Source organism: Liolophura sinensis, chromosome 6 (assembly GCF_032854445.1).
Source record: "Liolophura sinensis isolate JHLJ2023 chromosome 6, CUHK_Ljap_v2, whole genome shotgun sequence".
In the NCBI taxonomy this organism is placed as follows: Eukaryota; Metazoa; Mollusca; class Polyplacophora; order Chitonida; family Chitonidae; genus Liolophura; species Liolophura sinensis.
This window is the reverse complement of record NC_088300.1, coordinates 3,622,249-3,646,428: the sequence shown is the minus strand read 5'-3', so window position 1 is coordinate 3,646,428 and position 24,180 is coordinate 3,622,249. Positions and strand designations below refer to the sequence as shown.

General features: G+C 39.5%; 1 protein-coding gene across 10 annotated transcripts in view; it reads right to left on the bottom strand.

Annotated features, from left to right (window-relative positions):
• The window catches only part of LOC135466840 (SPARC-related modular calcium-binding protein 1-like), a 51,228-nt gene that overhangs the window by 14,030 nt on the left and 13,018 nt on the right, over positions 1–24,180 (bottom strand). For 3 of the 10 annotated variants that reach the window (XM_064744567.1, XM_064744569.1, XM_064744568.1), the window contains exons 3-10: positions 20,157–20,252; positions 17,259–17,439; positions 7,129–7,347; positions 6,390–6,434; positions 5,634–5,744; positions 4,842–5,099; positions 3,377–3,460; positions 1,620–1,691 (exon numbers count right to left, since the gene is read on the bottom strand). In XM_064744567.1, the coding sequence (XP_064600637.1) occupies positions 1,620–1,691; positions 3,377–3,460; positions 4,842–5,099; positions 5,634–5,744; positions 6,390–6,434; positions 7,129–7,347; positions 17,259–17,439; positions 20,157–20,252 (1,066 nt within the window). Of the gene's footprint in view, positions 1–1,619; positions 1,692–3,376; positions 3,461–4,841; positions 5,100–5,633; positions 5,745–6,389; positions 6,435–7,128; positions 7,348–17,258; positions 17,440–19,757; positions 19,771–20,156; positions 20,253–24,180 lie in introns of those variants that run through there. The other 7 variants (XM_064744570.1, XM_064744576.1, XM_064744571.1 and 4 more) reach the window with 7 other exon arrangements.

The window sequence follows — 24,180 nt, the reverse complement described above, 5'->3', positions numbered from 1 at the left end:
AAACAAGGAAGATTCAGTCAGGAAAAACACACTATTACATACACACATATGTATAGAGGCACATTTCTCCACATGACAGTTTTTGTTCGAATTTACGTTTACTATGCCACACTGAAGGATTTGTCATTTAGACTCTTTCTAAGAAATGCATTCAAACTTATTCAAATCTTTACCCATTATCCAAAATATTTTGATATAAAAACAGGATGAAACCCACAAAATAAATTGATGACTTACATTACATTGGTCTAGAAGGCAAAGTTGGAACATTAAATAAGAATAAAAACAAATAATACCATACCAACACAAAATGGTAGTACAAAGCAGAACGTCTGACAAGATAACAATACATAAAAGTATATATAAACAATGGACATAACATAACGAAACGTCATTGTATAAAGACCAAGCAGTTTACATATAGCAACTGTCATTTAGGCTTGAATAATCCATACGGTATCACTGTATATAAAGACACTAATCAGTAATGTGGAAAGTCAGTTTGGCCCTCAAAACTGGCGACCGAAAACTAAAGTCGTATACACGTAGTTAGCTTGTGTTTCCTATCACAAGCTACACCTGTCTTGACAGCTTAGGTGTAGTAATACTTTGGAGTAATTGATGTACGTACTGTATACCAAAGTTATCAATGTCCGATTAATACAATGTTAATTTAAACATTTTGAAAGATATACCTTGAGGGTGTCGTATAATCTTGACACATATTTGTGGGACTTTCTTACAAGTACTTTCACAAATATTAATATCAACTCTGTATTATGTTCAAATATGACACCGTGGTGACGTGATATGTGCACCTGTGCTTTGGCCTTTCCTTCTTTTTTTTTTCAGTGGCATGGTCTATACCAAATAATACTTAGCATCATAGTTTCGCAAACAGCTTGATGATTCATATCCCTCATGTGATCTATATACGCTGCTATGTCTAAATTTCCGCAATCCATCCGCGCTACAGTCATAGACGTGCCATTGGTTTCCGCACAGCCGAAATAAAATGGTGGCCGCATGCGTCCGTTAGAGGCACAACACGTCGGCAGACTGGGATTCATTTCTCTAACTAACGCATGTTTCATGGACTACACCACAGGTCTGTTTACACAGAATGTGTCATGGACAGAACTGAAGCCTTATTCTTATAACGTTAACACATAAATCGTGACAAAATAATACAAAAGGTTAAGTATGATGGCGACAAAAATACAAACACTCTCCCGTTAAGGAGCTTCAATGAGAAACAGATGGCGACGTAGCAGGATCGCCATGGCTGAAAGCCACCATCTGTTGAGAATTCGTGAGTTGCTGGACGACAAAATAGCCTCTGTTAAGCTTTGTTAAATGATCACAGGTTTATTAAACACTCCCCTAAACATAATTGAGCGATTACAAAGACTTGACAGGAACATCACACACTGAATCATACACATATAAATACAACAAATCATAGGATGAACGACAGACATTGCTATAAACATATTAATACCGCCACCGGACTTCCAGGATGTCGTCTGCTTCATATTAGCAACGTATTCATTGTTCCAAACCATTTATGTCCTTTTTCCGGCAAATGAATTGGGTAAGTTTATTTCACGTGACCTTACCTGGAGAGGCTCGTGATGAGGCTGGGTTCAGGCGTTCCTCTGAGTTCAGGGACAAAAATAAGTGAAAGAATACTACATAAGACAGGTGTATTCCGACCTGTTCTCCACACAGAGGAATCGTTTGCACTTGCCCGGCCTGCTTTTGTTAATATTAGTACAATAAGTAAGAAACCTTGCACCTCTGGATAGGAGAGCAGGGAATATGGGTTTCTTGAAAGAAGGCTCTGGCTTCTGGTACGTTCACAGACAGGATTTTATCTTACGTTCACTACAATGACTGCGCGAAAATTTAAACTTAGGGAATACAAAATAGAGGTATTTTCAGCGCAGCTACAAATAAGTGAGCGCTCACTTTCGTGTTCACCATTAATGACTCTTGGTCATCATTTGGTCCGGATTTCAACTAACTGCAAAGGTCATAAACTTTTTTCGTTTCGTAAAGTAATATGAGACGTGTTTGCACTTATTCATGAAAAACATCAGCTTTTTGGATTAGATTATTGCTTGTCTTTTTGTTGCAGAGCTTTCTGTGATATCCCAGGAGCCAGAGAATCAAGCGAAATTTTACAAGATGTAACAAAATGTGTATGAGATTGAAGCGAGAGCTGTTATATGTTCAGCAGGGGTAAAGGCAAGTAAGCGGTCCCTCTGTCCGTATCAGTAAAAGCCAAAGCTGTTTGCGAATTACAGAACATAGGCATTTTAAGTGGGCAAATCAAACACAGTAAGCATATACACAAATAAATCATACGTTTCAAAAAGGTGAACAAAATTAAAATGGATTACAACGCTATGGAATTCCATGAGTACCACACAAGTTAGCGTTTTTAACTTTGGTATATAAAAGGTGTTGGTTTGATATACCACGCAGTGCCTAGAGTTCTCTGTCAGGTACAACCAGACCGCAATTCCAGTCTTAGGGAAATACACAAGCCCATTTTACGGACGATAGTGCAACAAAACCCCAGGAGTATCAGGGCTCAAGATATATGTACTCATAATCCTCTATGATCGATCCACTTCATCAGTAGATGAATTCAACAATTACAGTCTCTTGCTTAATTGAGTAACTTAAAGCCTACACGAAAGCTAGCTCTTTTATAGGGTCATCTCACAAGTGCTATGTTAACCTTTTACAGGGTTTAGAAGTGCAATGTTAACCTTTCACAAGGTCATCTCACAAGTGCTATGTTAACTGGTAACTACAATTTTCTATTTTGCAACTTGATTTAAATGAATTAAATATTTTTTCAAAATAGTTTTGAAAGAGAGGCTGTCTGGTTTTCTTTCTTTCTTTTTTTTTTTGATATACATTCAGCCTTACTCCAGCCGTAATGACTAAACAGAGTATCACTGACTTCTGGGCAGTTTCAAACTTTTTGTTATGACAATCAAGATGAAAGTTTAAAGGTGCGAATCAACGAGAAGGTAAACTGGCCCAAAAACTAGTGAAGCAGCAGAAAGCGTCTGGAAAACGAGGTGAGAATGAGGGTTAACTGCAATGGAATTGCCACTTAAGAAGCAGAGCTCTGTAATTGCCCCAAACTGATTGAACGGCTGTTAGCAATGACCACCTCGACCAAAGCATGTGTTGAACACACTCTTCTAAATAACGCTTGTCCTCGACATATACAAATGTGGTTTGCCACAGGCGAAGGACTGACTAGAAGGGTATACCAAAGTTAAAGACGTCTGGGCAATGTGCACACACACACACAAGAAAACTGGGCAGGATAGAAGTTGAGGAGATGACTTACCCACGGTGTCATCAGAATTGGACGGCCGTAGCAGGGTGGACAAGCCAAAGCTTTTGAACGCCTGACTTTTGAGGACGCTGACTCCTGATAATAAAATATATTTTGAGTGGTCTGAGTATGGGAATTTCTGGGGATAACTGTTAACGCCGCGGTGGAATCATTCCGTTGCAAACTAGGAATTGGTGGAAGTAGTTCGAATGACACGTATACAGTTTTTTTTTTCAGAGAAACACTATCACTTTGTAAAGGATGTCCTACTACAAACCGCTTCGTTCCTTATTCAAACCATTTTGTGAAGAAACTCTGTCGTTGCATATCCAGCGTTTACAATTAACTTTTGTACGCTATACTCCAAATGATGATGATACAGTTAAGGTTGATAATGTAGGCAGTAATATCTGCACGTTTGGCCAACGCATCGACCCCCTGATAAGACTCTGAATCAACCACAATATCATTTAATGCACTTTTGATATATTTGTCAAATTCCTAATTGTTAGAAAATATACCTGTAACTATTGTGATATTGACGGGTCTTGACAACGAAATACTAACAAGTTCCAATGTAAGTTTTCAGTACCTAAAAAACTTATTATTTTCCCCAAATAAATTGTCAACCTGCGTATAGATTAACCTTGGCCTACAAAAGTTGATGACCAAAGCTAACCTTTGTCTTATTTTTTTGTTTCTTTTTTCGCGTGGATTTGGAAATGGGCTGAGGTAGGTAGATACAGCAGTACATTTGTTAACGTTAGCTGCAGCTTAATGGTATCACATAACTCGGCATAAGGAAGGTTGCAGTGCAAAGCAAACATCCGCCACCAGATATTTTATAGCCAGTGTGGGTTAGTTATAACACCAGGATGTGTCACACCTCTCCAACATCTGCGCGCACACCACTCAACCATTCAGACGCTCTCTCGCTGCTCAATAAAGCTCATTCTCTTTTCAGCCGCAATTGCGAACTTCTCGTTATCATTGCATTATCATGCATTCACATTTTCGACAAATGCTCTCAGTCACGTGCATGTACACGAAAACATACACAAGCACGTACTCTGAACTGTTTTACTGGACGACTCACTCACTCGCACAATTTCACACCTTTCGTACTATTGCAATATTTGACTTATCATGGAGAACATCTAGAACAAACAATCATGAATAAAGAACATTGGTCGAGATTAGAGCTCAGGAAATAAACAAGACCCTAAAATCGAGCAACATACCTATTCACCTGTAAATGAAAATAGTTCAAAATAAAAATCTTTTAAATGTTTTATGATTGTGAGCATACACTTAATCAAAAAATGAAGACTTCGCTTTAAACTTTTATATTTCTCTAAATTTTAAAATCTTCTAGATGCATAAAAAACCAAACATTCATGCTTTTGACAGCAAGGTGTCACAAAAAGTTAAACATAAAAGTGAATTTCATTGAGCCGTAAACTGTGTTGCAACTTACTATTAATAGTCACTCCCAAACACGAGGACCACTCCCGACGAATGATCTTTTTATCTTGATCTAAATCACAGTAATTCACAAAGTTTTTCGCGCATGCACGAGGTTTGATGAGTTTCTTAACCAGTCTCTTCAAAGCCCGAACTTCTTTTTTCCGAAGCTTATTGTCGGAATTTTTGTCTAACTGTGAGAATTTCCACTCGACCACTCTCTTGTCCGGAGTATCTAACACTGCATCAGCTGGATTACCAGATGGCTGCCCTGTTCAGAAGAAAATATCATGAAGTTGAGGCCATAACAAATAGAAAATTCGTTCAAACTTTATAAATGTATACATACAATAAAATGCAAATTTGAATATCTGGATTTACGTCACGATCGCTATCATTGTTTTTTTATATAACAATACATGCAACAGGATACGTAATATAACGTCCGCAGAAAACCACATGTCTTCCAACAATATGTCCCGCGTGAGGAAGTTCTTCATTAACTTGTCAAAGGTCGGTGGTTTTTCCCGGATACTCAGGCTTCAGCCACGAATAAAACTGGCCTCCAATGTATATCCAAAATGGTGTTAAACTACTATGAACTGAATAAATAAAGAAAGAAAGAAAGAAATATCACTATAAACATTTCTGTCGTACCATGAATACCACTTCGTAGTATTTTGTAGTTCCTAGAGCTCCTATAATCAGACAGCGTATACTTAATCTGGGCCTACCAGCAAGGGAAACTCACATTAAAAGCATCAGTTCAGCATTATGCTACCGAAAAATTGGTGCACAAACTTACCCGGTGGCGCCGCTGTTGTTAAGAGAGATTTGTTCACTGTTCTGTTATACTCTGCTGTAAATACTTCAATAAGGTTTCTATTAAACGTTGTCCGATCCGTCTGACTGCAACCTGGAATGAAATGACAATTTGTTATAATAACTACACAATATGTCATGTGTACCAACCCACGGTACACGACTGCGTGTGTGCGTGTGTGCGTGCGTGCGTGCGTGCGTGCGTGTGTCTATCTATCTATCTGTCTGTCTGTCTGTCTGTATGTATGTATGTAACACAATTTGGTATAATAACTACACAATACGTCACGTGTACAATCCCACGGTACACGACTGCGCGTGTGCGTTTACGTGTGCGTATGTATGTATGTATGTATGTATGTATGTGTGTATGTATGTATGTATGTATGTATGTATGTATGTATGTATGTATGTATGTATGTATTGTATGACACCGGGCAACCAGCCCGGCTTCCTTGCTCTTACTTCTCAGCTCTGAGCACCAAACGAGGCAGCAGCAAGTATTGTTTAATGTCTTTTCCTATGATCCGACCCGGATTTGATCCCAGGTGCCGTCTTTGAGGCTCTTGCACGAAGTGAATAATTCTCGCAAGTTGTATTGGTCTAGGCCTATTCCTTATTCAATCATTCTTTGTTTTACAATACCCCAGCAAAGTGATAGCAGTCTACAACCACACTGGGAATAACCGAGTTTCTAGAAGAAAGAAGATTCATTAAAGCGTATGAATGTATAGCTTACCTCTTCTCTTACCCCTTTTGTTTGACTTGCCGTGCTTTGGTTTGGCTACAAATAGAAAGAAATAGAGAGCATATTCCCAGATGCAAGATGGTTTTTATATTTTTTCGATGTCAGGTAAATTGGACAAGCCTCGCACAAAGAAAATTACATTTTTATTCTACCTTTATGGATAAATTATGGGTTGACCTAAAAAACACGTGTGCAGAAAACAACATATGACAAAAAAAAAGCGCAATTCCACACTGATTATGAAAGCATAAATTGCGATAACAAGTTCTGCTGGTTGCATTTTTGAAATCCTGTAAAAGAACGGACTTATAGCTAATTGCATCGACACCAAATCATCAGTTTGGCGCCTGGGTCCTGAACAAGGGCGAGCTTGAAGATGTGTGATATTTGGAGTTGTTTTGACGAACGCAACTATAATGACCCAATAAGTCAACCTGTTTTGCACAGACATGAAGATATGTGCATCCATGTAATATAGCGATATACTGACAACATATCACACCTTTGCTAAATCTTCACTACTAACACAGTGTAAATTATCACATCAGACGACTACTGTGGTGTAATAATCGCATACTGATAGACAGCAATGGTATGGACAAGCCCTGCAAACAAAATCCAAGAGCCTCTATACTAAGCAATAAAATTTGGGCAGATATCATGCCTTGAAGCTAATTCTTACGCTTGATAGACAGACATGACGAGTGGATTTAAGCACAGACAAATTTACCTTTACAATCAGGTTTCTTCTCACTAAGTGACGTTCCCGTTATCGGCTTGCCGAGTTTCGTCGCACACCAGCAGTAGCCCGTGGCAGCATGACACTGAATCTCGGCATATGTTCCATCTTTATTGCATGAAGGTATGAAAATGCCCACAGTTGGTCTCCTAGCAACAGCTCTTGCCTCCTCCCTCTCCTGTTGACAGCGAGACAGACCTGTTTTGGATCCTTAAAACAAAGGATACAATTCAAACATTGTAGGTCCTTTAGACATTTTCAGTGGTATACGGCTGCACCAGCAGCTTTCATACGGCTGCACCAGCACCTTTCATACGGCTGCACCAACAACTTTCATACAGCTGCACCAGCAGCTTTCATACGGCTGCACCAGCAGCTTTCATACAGATCAAGCAGCATGATCTGTTTTACACCAACGCACGATGCGCTGCAATGCGTTAGTATTGCACAAGTCTGGATAATTTAACATTTTATGTTAAGTATTAGACATTATGAGGGCTCGTAACAGGGAATCTTTTTAATACCAAATAGCATCATATGTTTTTAAATAAAAGATGAAAGTTAAGCATGTCGAATCCAATTCTCTCTGTTCCCTCTGAATCCGTCTGGTTTGATATTCTACTTAAGGTCAGACTATGTGTAGTAAGACACTTTACAGGTGATAAACATATGAAGTGCAGGCTACATGTAACATTCTCCTTGTGTCTCAGTATTTTGTAACGAGCACGCGATAGCGGAGATATTGCACTCTTATCCACTGCAAAACCATTTAAAACTAACGAATTAAACCCTATATATCAGTGGCTGATTAGTGATCTGTAAAAGTATGAATGGATAAAAAGGTAGAGATTTCAGAAATCTGAAATGACGTGTAAGACAGTCAGCGTTGTTATTTGTGAGTGGAAAATTGGACAACTTTAACATTTTAAATAATCAACACCAAATTCCTGTTTACGGAAAACCTTTTTTTCGGTTCACAAACCCAGTTAAATTGTATCGTTATTTATGCTGGTGGAATGAGCTATTTAGGACACCTTCTACTGATATTTATGGTATGTCTCTTCATCTGTAGACCGCTCGGATTAATAAGAGGGTGGTGAGGTCTGGAGTTAAAAGAGAGCATGTTGGAGACACCTGTTCATACAAATCATGACACCTCGTCTTGTGGGAGAAGAGGTCCCACGCCAAGTGGCTGGCATAACACGCCGGCGGTCCCTCTATACTTTTTGTACGAGACGGTGCAGCTGCAGTGGAACTCGTACCAAACAGTTCTTCACAAATACACCATGAAAGCGGACAGACAGTGAAATGCCACAGAAGGCACGTATCGCGACATTCAAACAATTATGGTCTTCTGTGATCGAGTTACGATTGTTAAAATATTCGGGGCAAATCACAGATATTCATATTTATTTATTCTGCAGGACCTTAACAGAGCTTACGAGGAAATTTAATGGAAAACATAAAATCTGTTCAACTAGGGTGTACCAGCAGCGTTAGGAATGAGTTTACCTCATATATGGGCTTCCTTCCGTGAAATACTTGTCATTTTATTTATTATTGTTGTTGTTGTTACACCTATGCAGTAAGGGCATCCACCCAAGATCCCTGTCCCTGTGGCAAAGTTTGCTTTTTGACAACTACTGAACTTTACTGATACACGATAAAAGAACAGAAGGAATTTCTATTCGTGAGCTAACAATCACTCCAAGGCTGGACACAGCAGCTATTTTATGAAGTTCAATTAGCAAAAATTACCAGCATTTTACCAAGCGAGAGATCAAATCAGCAATAAGCCAATGACATGGTTCCAAAACATTATTGTAACAAATAAATGTGCGGGAGAAAAAACAACAATAACACGGAATACCAGAGAGCAAACAATCTTTCGAAACAACGTATCAAATACTGAGCCCGTCTATGAAGTGTTTTCTGTGCAGTTGCCTGACAGCTGTCTACCTGTCAGAGGCACAGCCCGACACAGGTGGGTCGGCTTACCCCGGGGCAGTACGTGCGATCTAATGACAGCTAACTATTTGATTTCAAACAAACGACCTTTTCAGCAAAGTACTGAACAACCGCGAAGAATACCATCACAAAGATATCGGAACTATGTCACTTTATTGTGGATAGGACAGAGTTGACACCTGTATGACGGCTATAGGGAAATAGGGATGGTGTGTGTGTGTGTGGGGGGGGGGACATACGAGTGGGCTCGTTTGTATCTTACATTGGAAATTTCTAGTAACTATGGTATGTGTTGAAAGTGATATATACCGTTTCGAATTTTTGTTTTGCCTTTTACGAATGGAAAGAAAATCACTTTACACGCGCCGATAGGATATCAAAACACATGCATATCTGTATTTTACACTGGTTACCACACCATTACAAGGCATGAATAAGATATCGATCGCTTAAGAAATTATAACACTTGTCATTTTTACACTGATAATGAGAAAATAGTTAGAATTCCACCTTCCTATGTCGATTGTCAGCCATAATAGAAGTACAAGGTATAATTCGCAAGACCAATTTCCAAGACAGCTTTCAAAACAAATCACCAAAAAACTACGAAAGTATATAACATAAGAAAATAGCACTTAGTCTAGCATAAATTATACACAGAAAAAAACTGATAGGCATATACATGTTATAATAAAAACGGCTATTTGACCACTTTTGTAGATAAGTCACATGTTTTCTACAAAACGTAGGACAAAACGTTGAAATGATTAAGTGAAAACGTCAACGTTTAAAAAAAGGATGCCTACCTATGTCTAATAGAAACGCATGCGTGTATAGTCCGATGACATATATGTAACGTGTTTATGGATCAGACGTCTGCGTTCAAATAAAAACGGCAAGGTGTTTATACATTAAGGCTTGTGTTTTTCATAAATACAAAGCATGCGATGTTAATGTTTACAGTGTACCATATGGCCGCAAGGAATGTGTTAGGCTTGTGATAATTCATATCCAAATCGTGTACAATGCCAGTTCACAAGTTGTGGTTGTATTTACCCATACATCCGAAGTGGAGTTTTATTCAGCACGATTCGCAGCCAACCCCTACCCACGGTCTTAAGGTATCTAGCCCGAAAATAATGTTTGAATTTCTTTCTTTTCAAAAGTTTGATTTTACATATCAACTGAAGCAATGTGACCTGACAATCTACCATTTCCTGAACTATACCCATAATACACTAGCTACTTTACCTGTGTGCAATAGTTTGGGTGTACAATAGGTCGATATGTGAAAACGAAGACAATTTGGTTGATCTATGTCTGTCTTTATAAAGTCGAAATGAGACATGGATCGCGGCGATTCGGTACCGCGCGAAGACTTGGCAAGGTACCACAAGAGGAAGAGGAAAAGCGAGTTGTCGGTGTTTGTTTTGTCGTGAGCGCGACACTGTGCAGCTTGTGTTTGTCTACTGGGATCCGCGTCAAGGCCAACCACCTGTACGCCAGGCAGCCACACCTGCACTGCTGCCCCCTACACCCCTTCCAACTCTTCTTCATATACAACAACTCACGGCAGAAACAGACATTCTCCAGTTGCTGATTGCGTACAACTCCAAAACATGCTTCATGCGCAAGGACAGGGACAACTCCGACGCCAACGTCTTCCTCAAAGTGATAAGGCACAAAGAACTCAACTAACTTGACCCCAGAAGAGATATATCATCCGCAAAGAGGATCCGACACCGGATTCTCTAAGTATGTGGGATTAACACCAAGCAGGGCAACACTCTTACAGTCTCAGCACGCGTGTGATCATTAATCAAACAGCAGTTGGAATTTGAAATCGACGTCATTAGACAAACGTAACAAAGGGCTATCATAAAAAGTCAAATTTCCTTCCACTGAGCAATAATTAAAAGAGAATCAGGTCGAGGTCTGTGAATTACGGTGCAGACCGCATAGCTATAAAGAGTTGGTGAGACTGTGAATTACGATGCAGGCCGCATAGCTATAAAGAGTTGGTGAGACTGTGAATTACGATGCAGACCGCATAGCTATAAAGAGTTGGTGAGACTGTGAATTACGATGCAGACCCCATAGCTATAAAGAGTTGGTGAGACTGTGAATAACGATGCAGAGTTGGTGAGACGCGCCATGGTTAGAAAAGTGTCGTTGCTGGTTAAGCCAGTCTGTTTTGCTGTTCTGCTGCTCTACACAAATCTGCCGCCATTTCCTGTCTCTGATAAACTAATCAGCTAACCAGCATTGATTTTTTTAGCCTGGAAATACATAAAACCCGGCACAACCAATACTTAATGTCATTAACCTGTGAATATATTGTCCAAATATATCCTTTCCAGGGATAAAACTGTGGAACATCACAAAGTAAGATCAATTAGCGTATAACGAATATAGCTCTATACATGGAATCTATTCCTAAGTCTTTAGTCGTAAATTCACAGCATCTTATTATACTCAGACGCCCTGGCTTTGGAAAAATGCCGAAACATTGTTAAACTGTAAGTGTAAACAGAGCTATCCCGCAGATCACGAATTCCAATGTTTAAATCATGTACCTGATCATCAACGCCAAATGGCACTCTTTCCTCTGATTTATATACCGAAACCATATTAAACCCCGTTCAATAAAATGCCTAGTATAATGTGAACAATTATTCTGTTGAAGTTTAACATTTCACATTCTATCACAAGCACGTGATCAGATGTAAATAATGAAAGAAGCTTGATGGGAAACTTAATTAAAACACACATTATACAAGTTATAAATGTATATCACCAATTATCCTTTGATCCAGCCTTTAATTAGCGGATTGCAACCGCTGTCTGACGATCAAACCAACTGCATAAACTAAATACAATATTCCATAAAAGCGTTTCCCCGATAAAGTTAGATGAAAAGCTGTATTCAGATGTGCTTAGAATAAGCAGACGTCACATGCAGAGAAGGAACAACGTTTGAATTTAGGCAGCAAGCCAGTTCGGGTAGCGGACAACTTTGCTCAAATCAACCCTGTTTACAAAGGCATTATCAGGCATACTCGAACATTGCTCAACCAGCATGGAGAATACAGAGGTAAATCGCGAGAGACACAAGGCGTGTGTAAACGGAGCTATCTCAATCCAATTCACATGAGCCCGACTCCCAACACGCGAATCCAGAGTAGAAAAGATACAGCAAAGCGTGGTATGAACCGAGCAGGAAAACACACCGAAAACATATTATAAAAGCCAGCTTTTGAAACAACGCCTCAGATCGCGGAAATACAGAACATTTAGACGAGATCTAGGAACTGTTAAAAACTCCCGCCTGTCAACTGTTAGCCAATGACAAATCAACACCATAACAGAATGAGACATCAGTCTCATGCGACATACACGTCATTCATCAAAGTCCGCGGTTTTGAAACTGAATCTGCAAAACGCTGTTCCCTTATCGGTACTGTTGAGAAACATCGTGATTTTTTATCAGAATCTTGACTATTCTTTCTTAAACAAAATAGCCCTACATGTATCCCCTTACAACTTCCATTACAATTGCGAAAAGACATCACTATATTTGTGACGACCATGGCTTCAAATGCCATCATTTTGTCTCCTAAAACAGGCAGTGGATAGTTAAAACAATTCTGAACGAAACCAGAAATATCTCCCATTTCATTTCATAGATTCTCATAGCTTCTAACCTTGCAGCCTGATTTATAAATTTTGAAAAACTCTTAATCCTTTAGGTTAAACATAATTTTCCACATTATATTTAAAACGATGCCTCCATGTAGTAGACCATTGTTATTTATAGTACACTGCGTTTTCAAAATTGCACACCGAAAACACCCGGAATAACAAAATCCACAGTATACTGAAATGGGACTGAGGAGTACTTGACCTGTTCCAAGTTCAAGTTTGAACGTCAGTCTTCCTTATCTAGGAAGACTCTCTAGCCTCTCGGCCAACACACTGTCATATACCCTTCTGGGGAAACAAATTCACATAAATTCCAGTAAAATTCAGACAAAAATGTTCTAGACCTACTATTTTGTATCAAGTAACCTTGAATGCATTTCGCTTTCGATATTACGTTAGAATTGAAAGTGCGTACGCTGCACTCCAAAATGATTCCTGTGATACTCTCAGACTTCCGCCTCAAACGACGAGACATGCTCTCCAGCAACAAATCGGACAGGAGCATAACTGAAACATTTGGAATGTATACGGGCACCTGTGAAGACGCAGGACAATATGAGCATTGAATATTCCCACAGGTAAGTCAATGTGATTTGGGGGAGATTGTAAGGTAGAGTGGAGCACCTGTGCTAGGAGACGGTCTACCTGTGCAGGTGTGACCCCTATTGCTTTGCCCTGTTTGTACATGTGTTTGGTCGGGGTAATAAAGCCCGAGTGTGAAGAGTTGGGCTACCCTTGACGGCCGTCCTTCTCTGATATATCTGTCCCGTCGTGACGTGAGCCTTGTTTCGGACGTGACGGCCGTGAATAGCCACTCCAAAGGCTGCCATATAGGGTGGAGAAAAGCTCGGTCTAGGTGGCAAGTAGTCACACAACACTGATACAATTGTGACCAGTAATGTTTGACAACAGTCTGAGGGAGTGTACAACCTCACAATTCACGTACCAGGTGGCGTGTATACCAAATATCACTGACAGCTCCCTTGGCACAGATTGTGACCGTGTATTATTTTGCTAAAATATTTAGTGAAGTGTTCAAATCGCATGCAGTTCAGGTCGTCAGCTGGTAAAACAATATTATGATTAATTGTGGAAAGGCCCATAAGTATAAGTCACTCCACCGAGAGATTTGTCCAGAGCTAAACGCTGATACTTTTCTCTGATAACAATATATTTCTTCCAAGAGTAACAGAAAAAATAAAATGTTAAATAAGCGTAACCTCGCTTGCTTCCATCTAAAGCACTTGATCATCCCAACAATAGGCATACACTCCCTTCTGTTTCGGTTATTAAAGCATACACCTCACTACAGTTACAGTCGTTATAACGATTTCATGTAGCTTTGATAGAGTATTTTCACACACCGTAGTAATATGGCAAATCGTCTCTGTGGCGTCAGTTGAACAAGTATCTATTTTAGGTAACTAAGTACAACAAAATTCACAAGAAAAGATCGCCCGATCTATACACAGTGGTTTTCGTTCGTTACCGTCAAACCGCAGCCTCATGCTTTATCAGCAGGCGAGGTGTGCGTCGGGCCAGTCGTTTGTTGGAGGCATGTTCCAAGGAGTGCAGAAACAAAAAGCGTAATCCGTGGTCGTCTCGCGTTGGAAGAGCAGACTATACCCGGTTACCGCCTGTTAGAAGATTACCTTCCATGTTTGTTCAACGTGATAATCACCGATATTTCATACATCAGGTCTCTGAATTCACAACTTTGCCAGACTAAACCTTTTTTCTTGCCCGCACGCATGCATGTCAGCGCCGAAGGATATATATAGTTTACGGCGTTGAAGGCGGTCCGCAAAGAGATACCGTCAGTCCCATTTTATTAGCGTCAACCAGACACTCATTGACTAAAAACCCACTGTTTCCCAGAACGTCTGTACTAGAATAACCGTCCCCTTCTATCTGTTATTTTGCCTCTGACAACGGTTTTAAAGTGATTTCTATACTCCTTTTTGGGTTTAGAAAGCGACTTTGTAGAACAAGAGAGGATAATGGGCCAGTCACAGTCTCTTGACATTCACATAACACTCCTCCAGAAGAACACAGACTGCTGGGACTGCAGGCCGAGACAAAATCGAACCCGTGAACACGTCATTTGTTCTATGGGGGCCATTTTGGTTAAAAAATTTCTTTCATGAGGCGAATATGCAGCAGCTATAATCGGATTCCAGTAAAAATAAATGGTGGCATGATCACGGTATGATCATCATTATAGCTTTAACAAACAATAATGTAATGCTACGTAGTTAAACTTCTGAAGCCACGAACATCAGAGAACAAGCCGCAACGCATGCGCATTCCAAAAATGTACAGGTCCGACGATCACCACGTCGTCCTCCAACGGACCTGCTCATTACAACTAAATGTGCTTCAACCTGTTTTGTACGAAACATCTTCATTTCAGGTTACTGACTTATTTTGCCCATAAGATTGGAACATAACACCACCCTATATTTTCTGAAACAAGGACACTGAATTTTGGAACAAGAACTGCATGTGTTCATTTACACTTTCTTGCGTTTGTTGCATGCCAGGAAAAACTACTTTCCCAGCACAAGGAAGCTGCTCCGTGGTATGTGAAACATCTGATCATCAGGTATACGGATGTACGTGGATTAAGAACACGTTTATTTACTATCTATAGCCCATCAAAGAATGAAGAAACTGTATCAGAATCGGTGAAACACAAAGTAAGTACAGGTGTTACAACAGAGGATAATATCCAGGTGTTGATCAGACACTGCTTGGGTATGTGAGAAAGCCCGGCTCTCTTTAACTCCTCATCTTCTTGGTAAGCCACTTTGCACGCTCCCCACCCCACCCTCGTGGAATTATTCCCTTGGGACTTGAAGCGTGCATAGATGCACCTACCACATGGCTACACAATAAGGTGAATCAGTCTGCTAGCTTAGATGCGCTGGGCCTCTGGCCAATCTCAGGTAATGTTGTATACCACGACTCGTTTGACTATGTAATATACACAGCCCAAGGAATTCAAACAACTTGATGCCAGATACACGACCACAAAGACACACCGGTACGGTCAAGAAGGCAACAGTTTTGCAGTTTAGACTGAGATCCACTTAAACACTCACTGTTTGTCGCATTTTAATTCATTAAACGCCAACATTGGAAATATTCTCATCTATTTAATACCCCAACTGCAACAGGACAAACAAGAAATTTTCTAAAAACTGTATAGATTGAATTTTCACTTTTTTGAATTGTGCTATTACCAAGCTAAGTAACTGAAACAAATTCAATAAAAGCTTAGTCAGAAAGAAGGCCTGATACTAATTCAATAACTAAGTTCCAATCGTTAAAAAAAAACTAGTTTTCAGCCAAGGCTGGTAAATATTTGGCTTAGGTGAGGAGAGGTATTTCGTGTCGGGAAAAGGTGGGCAGTTTTACAGATCGGGAAATGATAAAACATGTACAGAGAAGTCGCCAACGCAGAAATAATTGCGATTCCTAAGGCCATGGGAAAGGCGAGCTCTCCAGCGAACACATTATGTATACAGTGTCTGTATGACACCAGCAAACGCCACAAGACTTGAGATCAAGGCTGTCTGCTCAGTTTTATCATAACTGTGCATTAATGTTTATTGATATCGTCATACCACACATACAAGGAACGGCCACATGGTTGAGTTGGCCCACTGGCACGATCTCTTGTTTAGATCTGTTATAAAACCGGTTCAAGCAAGGCGTATCTCACCAACGCATCCTGACAGGTCTAGTACTCCATAGTGTCGGAAAGGAATTATGGTTGCAGATTTCTTACTAGTATCATGAGATTCTTATAACACCGTGTTTATGTCATGGGAATCAAATTAAATTGATCGAATGCAATCAATGTTAGACTCATTAGTTTTAAGTAATAACCTACTCAACTCCAGCTAGAATAAAGTGATGCACTACACTTCCTGGTATTTCTGGCAACAAGAAACCGGTGTCACCAGATTCCAATATCTATCTTCCCATGTGAGACACAAAGTTTAAGCAGGTATTAAGCAAGTGTTTAAAATTCTACATGACACAAGTTAACTTCCATGCAGCACGAGACACAAAGTTCACACGTTTCGATGATTAATTTCCCACAGAGGACACAAAGTCTTCACTTAACAAGATGTCACTTCCCACACGAGGCACAAAGTTTATCACCAACATCGCCACATACACAGAATACGATGTTGCTACGATTCATAACTGAATGTCTTTAACAAGAAAGTTCAGATCAAAATCCCGCGCCTGTCTTGATCCTACAGATTACGGAATAATCGTTTTCCCTACGATTCTAATTGTTTTTGGATGAGGAAATGGCAATACAATGATTTCGACATGAAAGCTGTGTCCAACAAGTTTCAAAAGAAAGATTTAGATTGCATGGCGAGATATAACATTGAAACAATAATGAAGACATACTGACATAAGCAACCTACCTGGTCCAACACATTCGCCTTTCTTTTTCACTTTCACGTTAACTCCTTCGCATTGTTTAACTCTCCTGATTTCACAGCGGGAAGAGTAGGTAATCCCGTCTGACCCGCACACAGGACGCCTCTTTACATTGGAACAATCTAGTTTACACTCTGTACTCCGTAAGTTCCGGAACGCTTGTCTCTGGAAGAGAAGATCGTTGAGAATATAAACATCTGTCCGGCTATATCAGTCGTTCATCAGATGGTCTTTCCTACCTTCTCCACTGCTTACAAGATATTATCATTGACATCTTTTACAACTGCAACACAAACCGAAGTACTGCTGTATCTCCACAAAATTGTCCAAAGCACATATTAATCAGCTAACATGAACCACGTGAGCATTTCAGAAAAGGTGAATTTCTAATGTAGCGAACCGGTAATTGTAAGTTCAGCTTCCAAATTATCTCGATATGCTTTAAAGATTGATTACTTCCATTGCACTCATAAGTTCTGGAAGATCTCTACCTCACTCAGCAGGGGACTCCGTTTGGCGTTCTGCTACAAAGCAATTAATCAAAAGTGCTTTCGTCAGAAATCTGCGAGATGTAAGAGACAAAACCAATGGAAATAGGAAAACCACATGAAATTAGAGCTTGTCACATTTCTAGCATGATCATGTTTGTGAGGACTATATCCGGCAGTCATACAGAATGACTGTAATACTACCGACGTGGCGTAAAGCCAGAATCATTCTTTCATCCTTTAATTCATTTAGTATATTTCCATCCATAACGATGATAAGATTGTAAGATATTTCAATACTGCCGTTGTATATGATAAATCATGATAAATGACCATGTTTTAAATCTCCAAAAACCAGATTGGACCAAGAATAACAGGCAACCATTCTCAACTGTATCCAGTCTAACCAGACATCAACTAAATGACAAAATGTTGAACGAAGATTTCGTCTAAGAGCTAGATATCCAGTGAAATATATCTTCTAGATTACCATCAGTGAGAATGTTGCACAAAATATAGTTGAAATACCACAGGCCCCACAACTTGACAAAACCGAACTGCACATTCCCAACTGCACAAATCCCGAACATGGAACAAATTTTCCATTTTTTTTTCTACAACAAATCCATGAGGAAGCAAGGAATGTACCTGTGTAATTCCGATATGAAGACAGCTGTTCTTGGAGAGGGACAGCAATACTGCAGTCAATCATAACCTGACCAAATACCAATTAAAGCATGAATAACTAATTATCTGACCAATACCAAATAAAGCATGAATAACTAATTATCTGTCCAATACCAAATAAAGCATGAACAGCTAAGTACCTGACTTATACCAAATACCAAATAAAGCATAAACACCTTATTATCTGATCAATACCAAATAAAGCATGAATAACTCATGATCTCACCAATACCAAATAAAGCATGAATAACTAATTATCTGTCCATTACCAAATAAAGCATGAACAGCTAATTATCTGACCAATACCAAATGAATCATGAATAACTAATTATCTGCCCAATACCAAATAAACCATGAATAACTAATTATCTGACCAATACCAAATGAATCATGAATAACTAATTATCTGACCAATACCAAATAAACCATGAACAACTAATTATCTGACCAATACCAAATAAACCATAAATAGCTAATTATCTGACCAATACCAAATAAAGTATGAATAACTAATTATCTGACCAATACCAAATAAACCATGAACAACTAATTATCTGTCCAATACCAAATAAACCATGAATAAATAATTATCAAGCCAATACCAAATAAACCATGACAAATATCAAATAAAGCACGAATAACTATCTATCCCAAAAATACCAAATAAATCATGAATAGCTAATTATCTGACCAATACCAAAAAAAGTATGAATAGCTAATTATCTGACCAATACCAAATAAAGTATGAATTGTCAGATAAACAGCCAAAGAGCATTCACTTCGTCAAACAATCAATAATTATTACTGATCGTTAATTGTGTAAACACAGCAATTTAACCTGCTCTTGCAGCAAAAAATGCTCAAAAAATTTACAATTTTTGTTTGTCAGCTTATGACATGTTGCTTTGGTTGGCTATGGACTTGCGTTGGCATAAGGTCTTTGCGTTGTCATAGGGTGTTTGCGTTGTCATTTTGTCTTTGCAATTTGCAATTGGTAATTCGTTTGCTATGATGCAAAGCAATGCCAAAAGAATCAAGGCATGTCTTGAACCTTAAAAGAATAAAGGAACTCCAACGGAAATGAACAAGAAATTGAATTATACAAAGCAATGACAGGAGTTTACTTTAGAATGGATTTTCTTGATTCTTTTCTCAATCTTAAATTATGTCGATTTATATATAGTTGATAGCTGAGAAAAATTCTTCACTTTACTAGTCACATTTAACATTATTTCGGAGCTGTCACATCGGGTTTTTTTTTCTTTGGCAGAGCATTTACGAATCTTGGGAAACAGTTCTCTAACTTACCACCATGCTATGTACTCTCAGTTGCTTTCAATTTGGATTAGACACCGCTGCTGTTTGCTACCATCGTTTCATCAAAATATTTCACCAATCAAGCTGTCATTCACTGTCTGAGAGTTTTCTACTCCCTAATCAGACATCTTTGTTTTAAGTAAACCATATACCCAGACTAACTGCACGTGTGCAAAACCATAGGAACATAACTACATGTACTAGAGTCTAAAAAGGTTTTTACATTTTGACTCAAACACCAGACCTACTTAGTTACACCTATAAGACAACACTTGCAAGTTTATCAAAACGTTACAAACGTAATTCCATAGCAATGTGACTACCCTGGGGTGGGGCTGGGGGGTTGGCGCTGGGGGTTTGGGAGTGGGCACTATTGTCTACATGCTGTACCTTAGTCAGTTGTTTTATCCGAGGTTCCGCCTCTGCCGTGATGAATGGCTTGTACTCGCCGCTAGAGCTAAACAAATCCAAAGCAACCGAGTCGTCCTGGAGGGAAAAGGTCGGCTAGTGAGTTGTTTCATAGTATTTTTATTTTTTTAAAAAAAGCAATCTCTCCCCGCAATTTGAAATTTCTAAAAGAACAAAACTTTTTTATCTTTGCAAACTTTCAAATGATTGTTAAGATACATGAAGAGGAATTGTTCGTCCATTTTCAGTATATAACATTTTATTATTCTTGCAAAAAAGTATTTATAGATAGTAACTTAGGAAAAATGGAAAACTTAAAAAAAATCGTCAATAAAAAATTTAAGAACATGCTGGTGTTAGTGAGATTATCAACAAAAACCGAGCACACTCAACAAGGAACGAGTCATACACGAGCATATGAAAGACTAAAACAAATGACAACGACAGCCAGATACGTAACATACCCTGTCTGTGTACTCTGCGACAACAACAACACAGTGACTGTTAAGGGACAGGACTAAGGAACACCATTTAGTAAGAATCTCATCTTCATGACCATTCTTTCCATTATAAGTAAGCGAGTACGCCGACGTAGTGTACACAGATCATTACATGACAAGGCTCAACACAGTTTACATGATCTAGTCGTAGCTGTTTGTAGTAAGAACAAAAAGAGCATGGCATCGCAGGGAGAGGGCCATACGTACATGCAAATGTTATATCTTCACAACTTCACACGTGAATTCATTTCTGAGCATGCGTACGTTAACGAATGCTTTCTGTGAGTGATTTGTGGAAATAAATCGTGTTTTAAGACAACAGAAATTAAGGACAGGAACTCTTTGCGTGTAGAGGAAGCTGTTCTGTAAAAAGAACCCAGGACCAAAAAATGTTTACACTGTTTTATTAAGCTTTACGCATCTATTATCACATGCTTAATGTAACCTGAAGTAATGCTAGAGAGATTCCCACCAGTGCACGGTGTCAGCATGCTATAACAGGTTGTGGCTCAGTTAGGTACAGATCCTTTCGATAATCACCGTCAACATTCACACGATGTAATATCGTTTCAACACATGAAGTCCACAAATATTATTTTGAAGTCTGAATGAAAATATACATATGTGTGTGTGTGCGTGCGTGTGTGCGCGTGTATACAATCGTACCAAAAGAACAAATATCTCGTCCACCAAAGTTATTACTGAATATCCTAATGGTTATTCTCAACGCTAACATTGCAGTACAGTTCTAGTGACATGCTTGTCCTTCATGAGATAGAAAATGTTCAATGAGCGAATCGTCGCGAAAAATATCCCCAACTCTACCTTTAAACACAATGAACACAGCACAAATCGCTTGTGACTGACCGCATTACGTTGACACCAACAAATCAGACTGCAACAAAGCCACAAGGCGAAAATACAGATACCAATGGATAGACACATATCACGGTCGGACATGTACGAATGCTGCTGGTGTCTTTGTAAGTGATCTATCGTCGTTGCCATAAATTGGGGATAAACAGGGCGTGTTATCGTGTAGTTGATATCCACAGTCCCCTCTGGCAATGTTTGTAGTGACGCCCGCTGTATGAAGTACCACCATTAGTATATCTGGTCAAATTACACCCTAGGGGGATGCTCCTTTAGGAGATTGTCATCAAACAGGATCACAAAATTAGAAAGGTGAGGGGCGGAAGACGTCCGAGACCGCAAGGTGCGTTCGGCCATCGGCACTGAAGTACCCTATTTCTTCTAAATTTTGGGGCACCTGGTCTGCTCATTTTAACCCATATATGTGTAATTCTCGCAGGAATATTGAGTTTCTTTTTTCTGACGTGAGACCATCTAACGAACAACATAGTCATATCTTTACGTTTCAAAAAGGCTGGTAAAGAAAAGTAATATTCTGCTTTGAACACTACTAATATCTGTCTCAAATTTTAAAAGAACTAGGCTAAAGGGATAGGGGGTGGGGGATACTTTAATCGTGGAATGCCGAGCCGTGCGCCGGGGGACAAGATAATGGGAGCAGCTAAAACAGTCACTGACGCAACCACATCATTGTTACATGGATTGTCGATGTTAAAGGCACTGTATCTCACATGTAGGCATGCATGATTTCGGTCATAATCAAATTCCTTCCTCAGCTCACACATACTGTCCAACCGTCTTCACGGGTAACTCTGGGTGAATGTGCGTATTGGAAAACACTTCTGTATATAAGTATTTTCGTTAAGAAAATGATCAAAAGTAAATCCAGTAATGTTTTGAAGGGCCAGTCGTTCAGGCTACTCAACACTTAGGTATACATATTTACAGATAACCCTTCTCAATATAATTCAACTTAGCATGTTCAATTGCTTTTACGAAAGTGTTAACTCCATCGTTATAGTTGACTTTGCCTATATTTGGACTGAATTTTGGATAGCTGAACTATTAAGGTGCCTGCTGCCTTGTTTATTGCTTCACTGTACGTGTTACTGTCAGACAAAACTATTTCACGAAATTAAATATTCCTGGAATTGTCTAATCTTGCATGCACAAAATTAAACGACGTAGAATTTATTAAAACTTATTACATCCACGCGAAAGAATCCTCAATGGGATTAGGATGCATGCTGGACTTTAGGTCATACACAAATTATCCACGTTAAGCCAGACTTCACATCACACTAATGTCACAGTGTTTTTCTGTCTTTTGTCACTTAATTTGTACAACGGCACTTTTATTATATCAGATCCTTTTCAAAAAAAAAACACAACTGCGTACAATAAAATATTAAAATCCGGTTTTTGAATAAGGAGATTTTTTTACAAATGTGTAGGAGTGTGTAGTGGTATGTGGTAAGCCCTAGTCCAGACGTGTCCCTCACCGCGACGCGCCGGGCTGTGCAATCTAGGTAACACGGCTCATCCCTTCCGTGCACTGTGATGGCTGGGTGGGTGGAGGTGGGAGTGGGGGATGGGGGTGCGGAGGGAGGGGGCTCGTCTGTCTTAGACAAGCGGAAGTTAAATCCCCTGTCTAGGAACCCAGTATGCCACACTTGGCTGTGGTTTTTCGGCTACAGGGCCAAGCGGATCAGATAATCTGAGAAAGAGCAAGCTGCATCTGGACTTAATATCACTGCTTATTTAATTTAGCGAGACGTTTGGAGCACGCTATACATACAAACACAAGGTTTGGGTGTGGAACTTAGAGAGTTCCCGGCAAGATCTTAATCAAATGCGACACACAATCTGGCTACAATCCGAGCTGTATGCGAACAAGGTAAGCCCCTTGCCCGGAAAAACATGAAAATTTGTCTTAATTACTCCCTGAGTTAAATCGAGCGACAACGCGAGAATATATCCGGGTATAGACTCGGCTCAATGGAACCAGTTCGGTTTCACCTTCAAGATGACGTCGCTCTTGCCTAAAGTGCTGCCAAACAATCATACAGTGAAACGTGTGCAACCGTTTTTTGTCAATGGAGAAAGTTCTCAAGCGGTGATTCAATTATGGATCGTCAGATGAAAGGCTTCGTGAAGTGATATTTCCTTACAGTGGGCTAATGGAAGATTAGTACAAAGGTAAATGATGTGGGAGTGGGCGGATGCCACAGCTTCACCCCCGGACTTAGTCGACATCATTCAGGTGAGCAGTCAGTGGAGGGTATCTCCCTTCCCACACAGGACGTCAGGACGTACAGCAACGTTTACACACCGTCTGTCAGCCGAATTGTGTAAAACGCGTGCACTCTGATAGTCCATATAATGATGAACATCAAACGAATATAAGAAAGCTTTCCAGCTTGAGCACTAAAACAGAAATCCGCAGGAAGAATATAAATCCTGGACCTACATACACAGCTGTTAATGTAAGGATACTCAAAGAGACTAGCCTGAGACCTAATCATTTGCTACTTCTCACAATTTGCCTTCTGTCTTTTAAAGTTTATATAACTGAAATGAAGGACGACCCCCATAATAACAATATTCGATGAACAAGTGCATGCTGAAGTGGT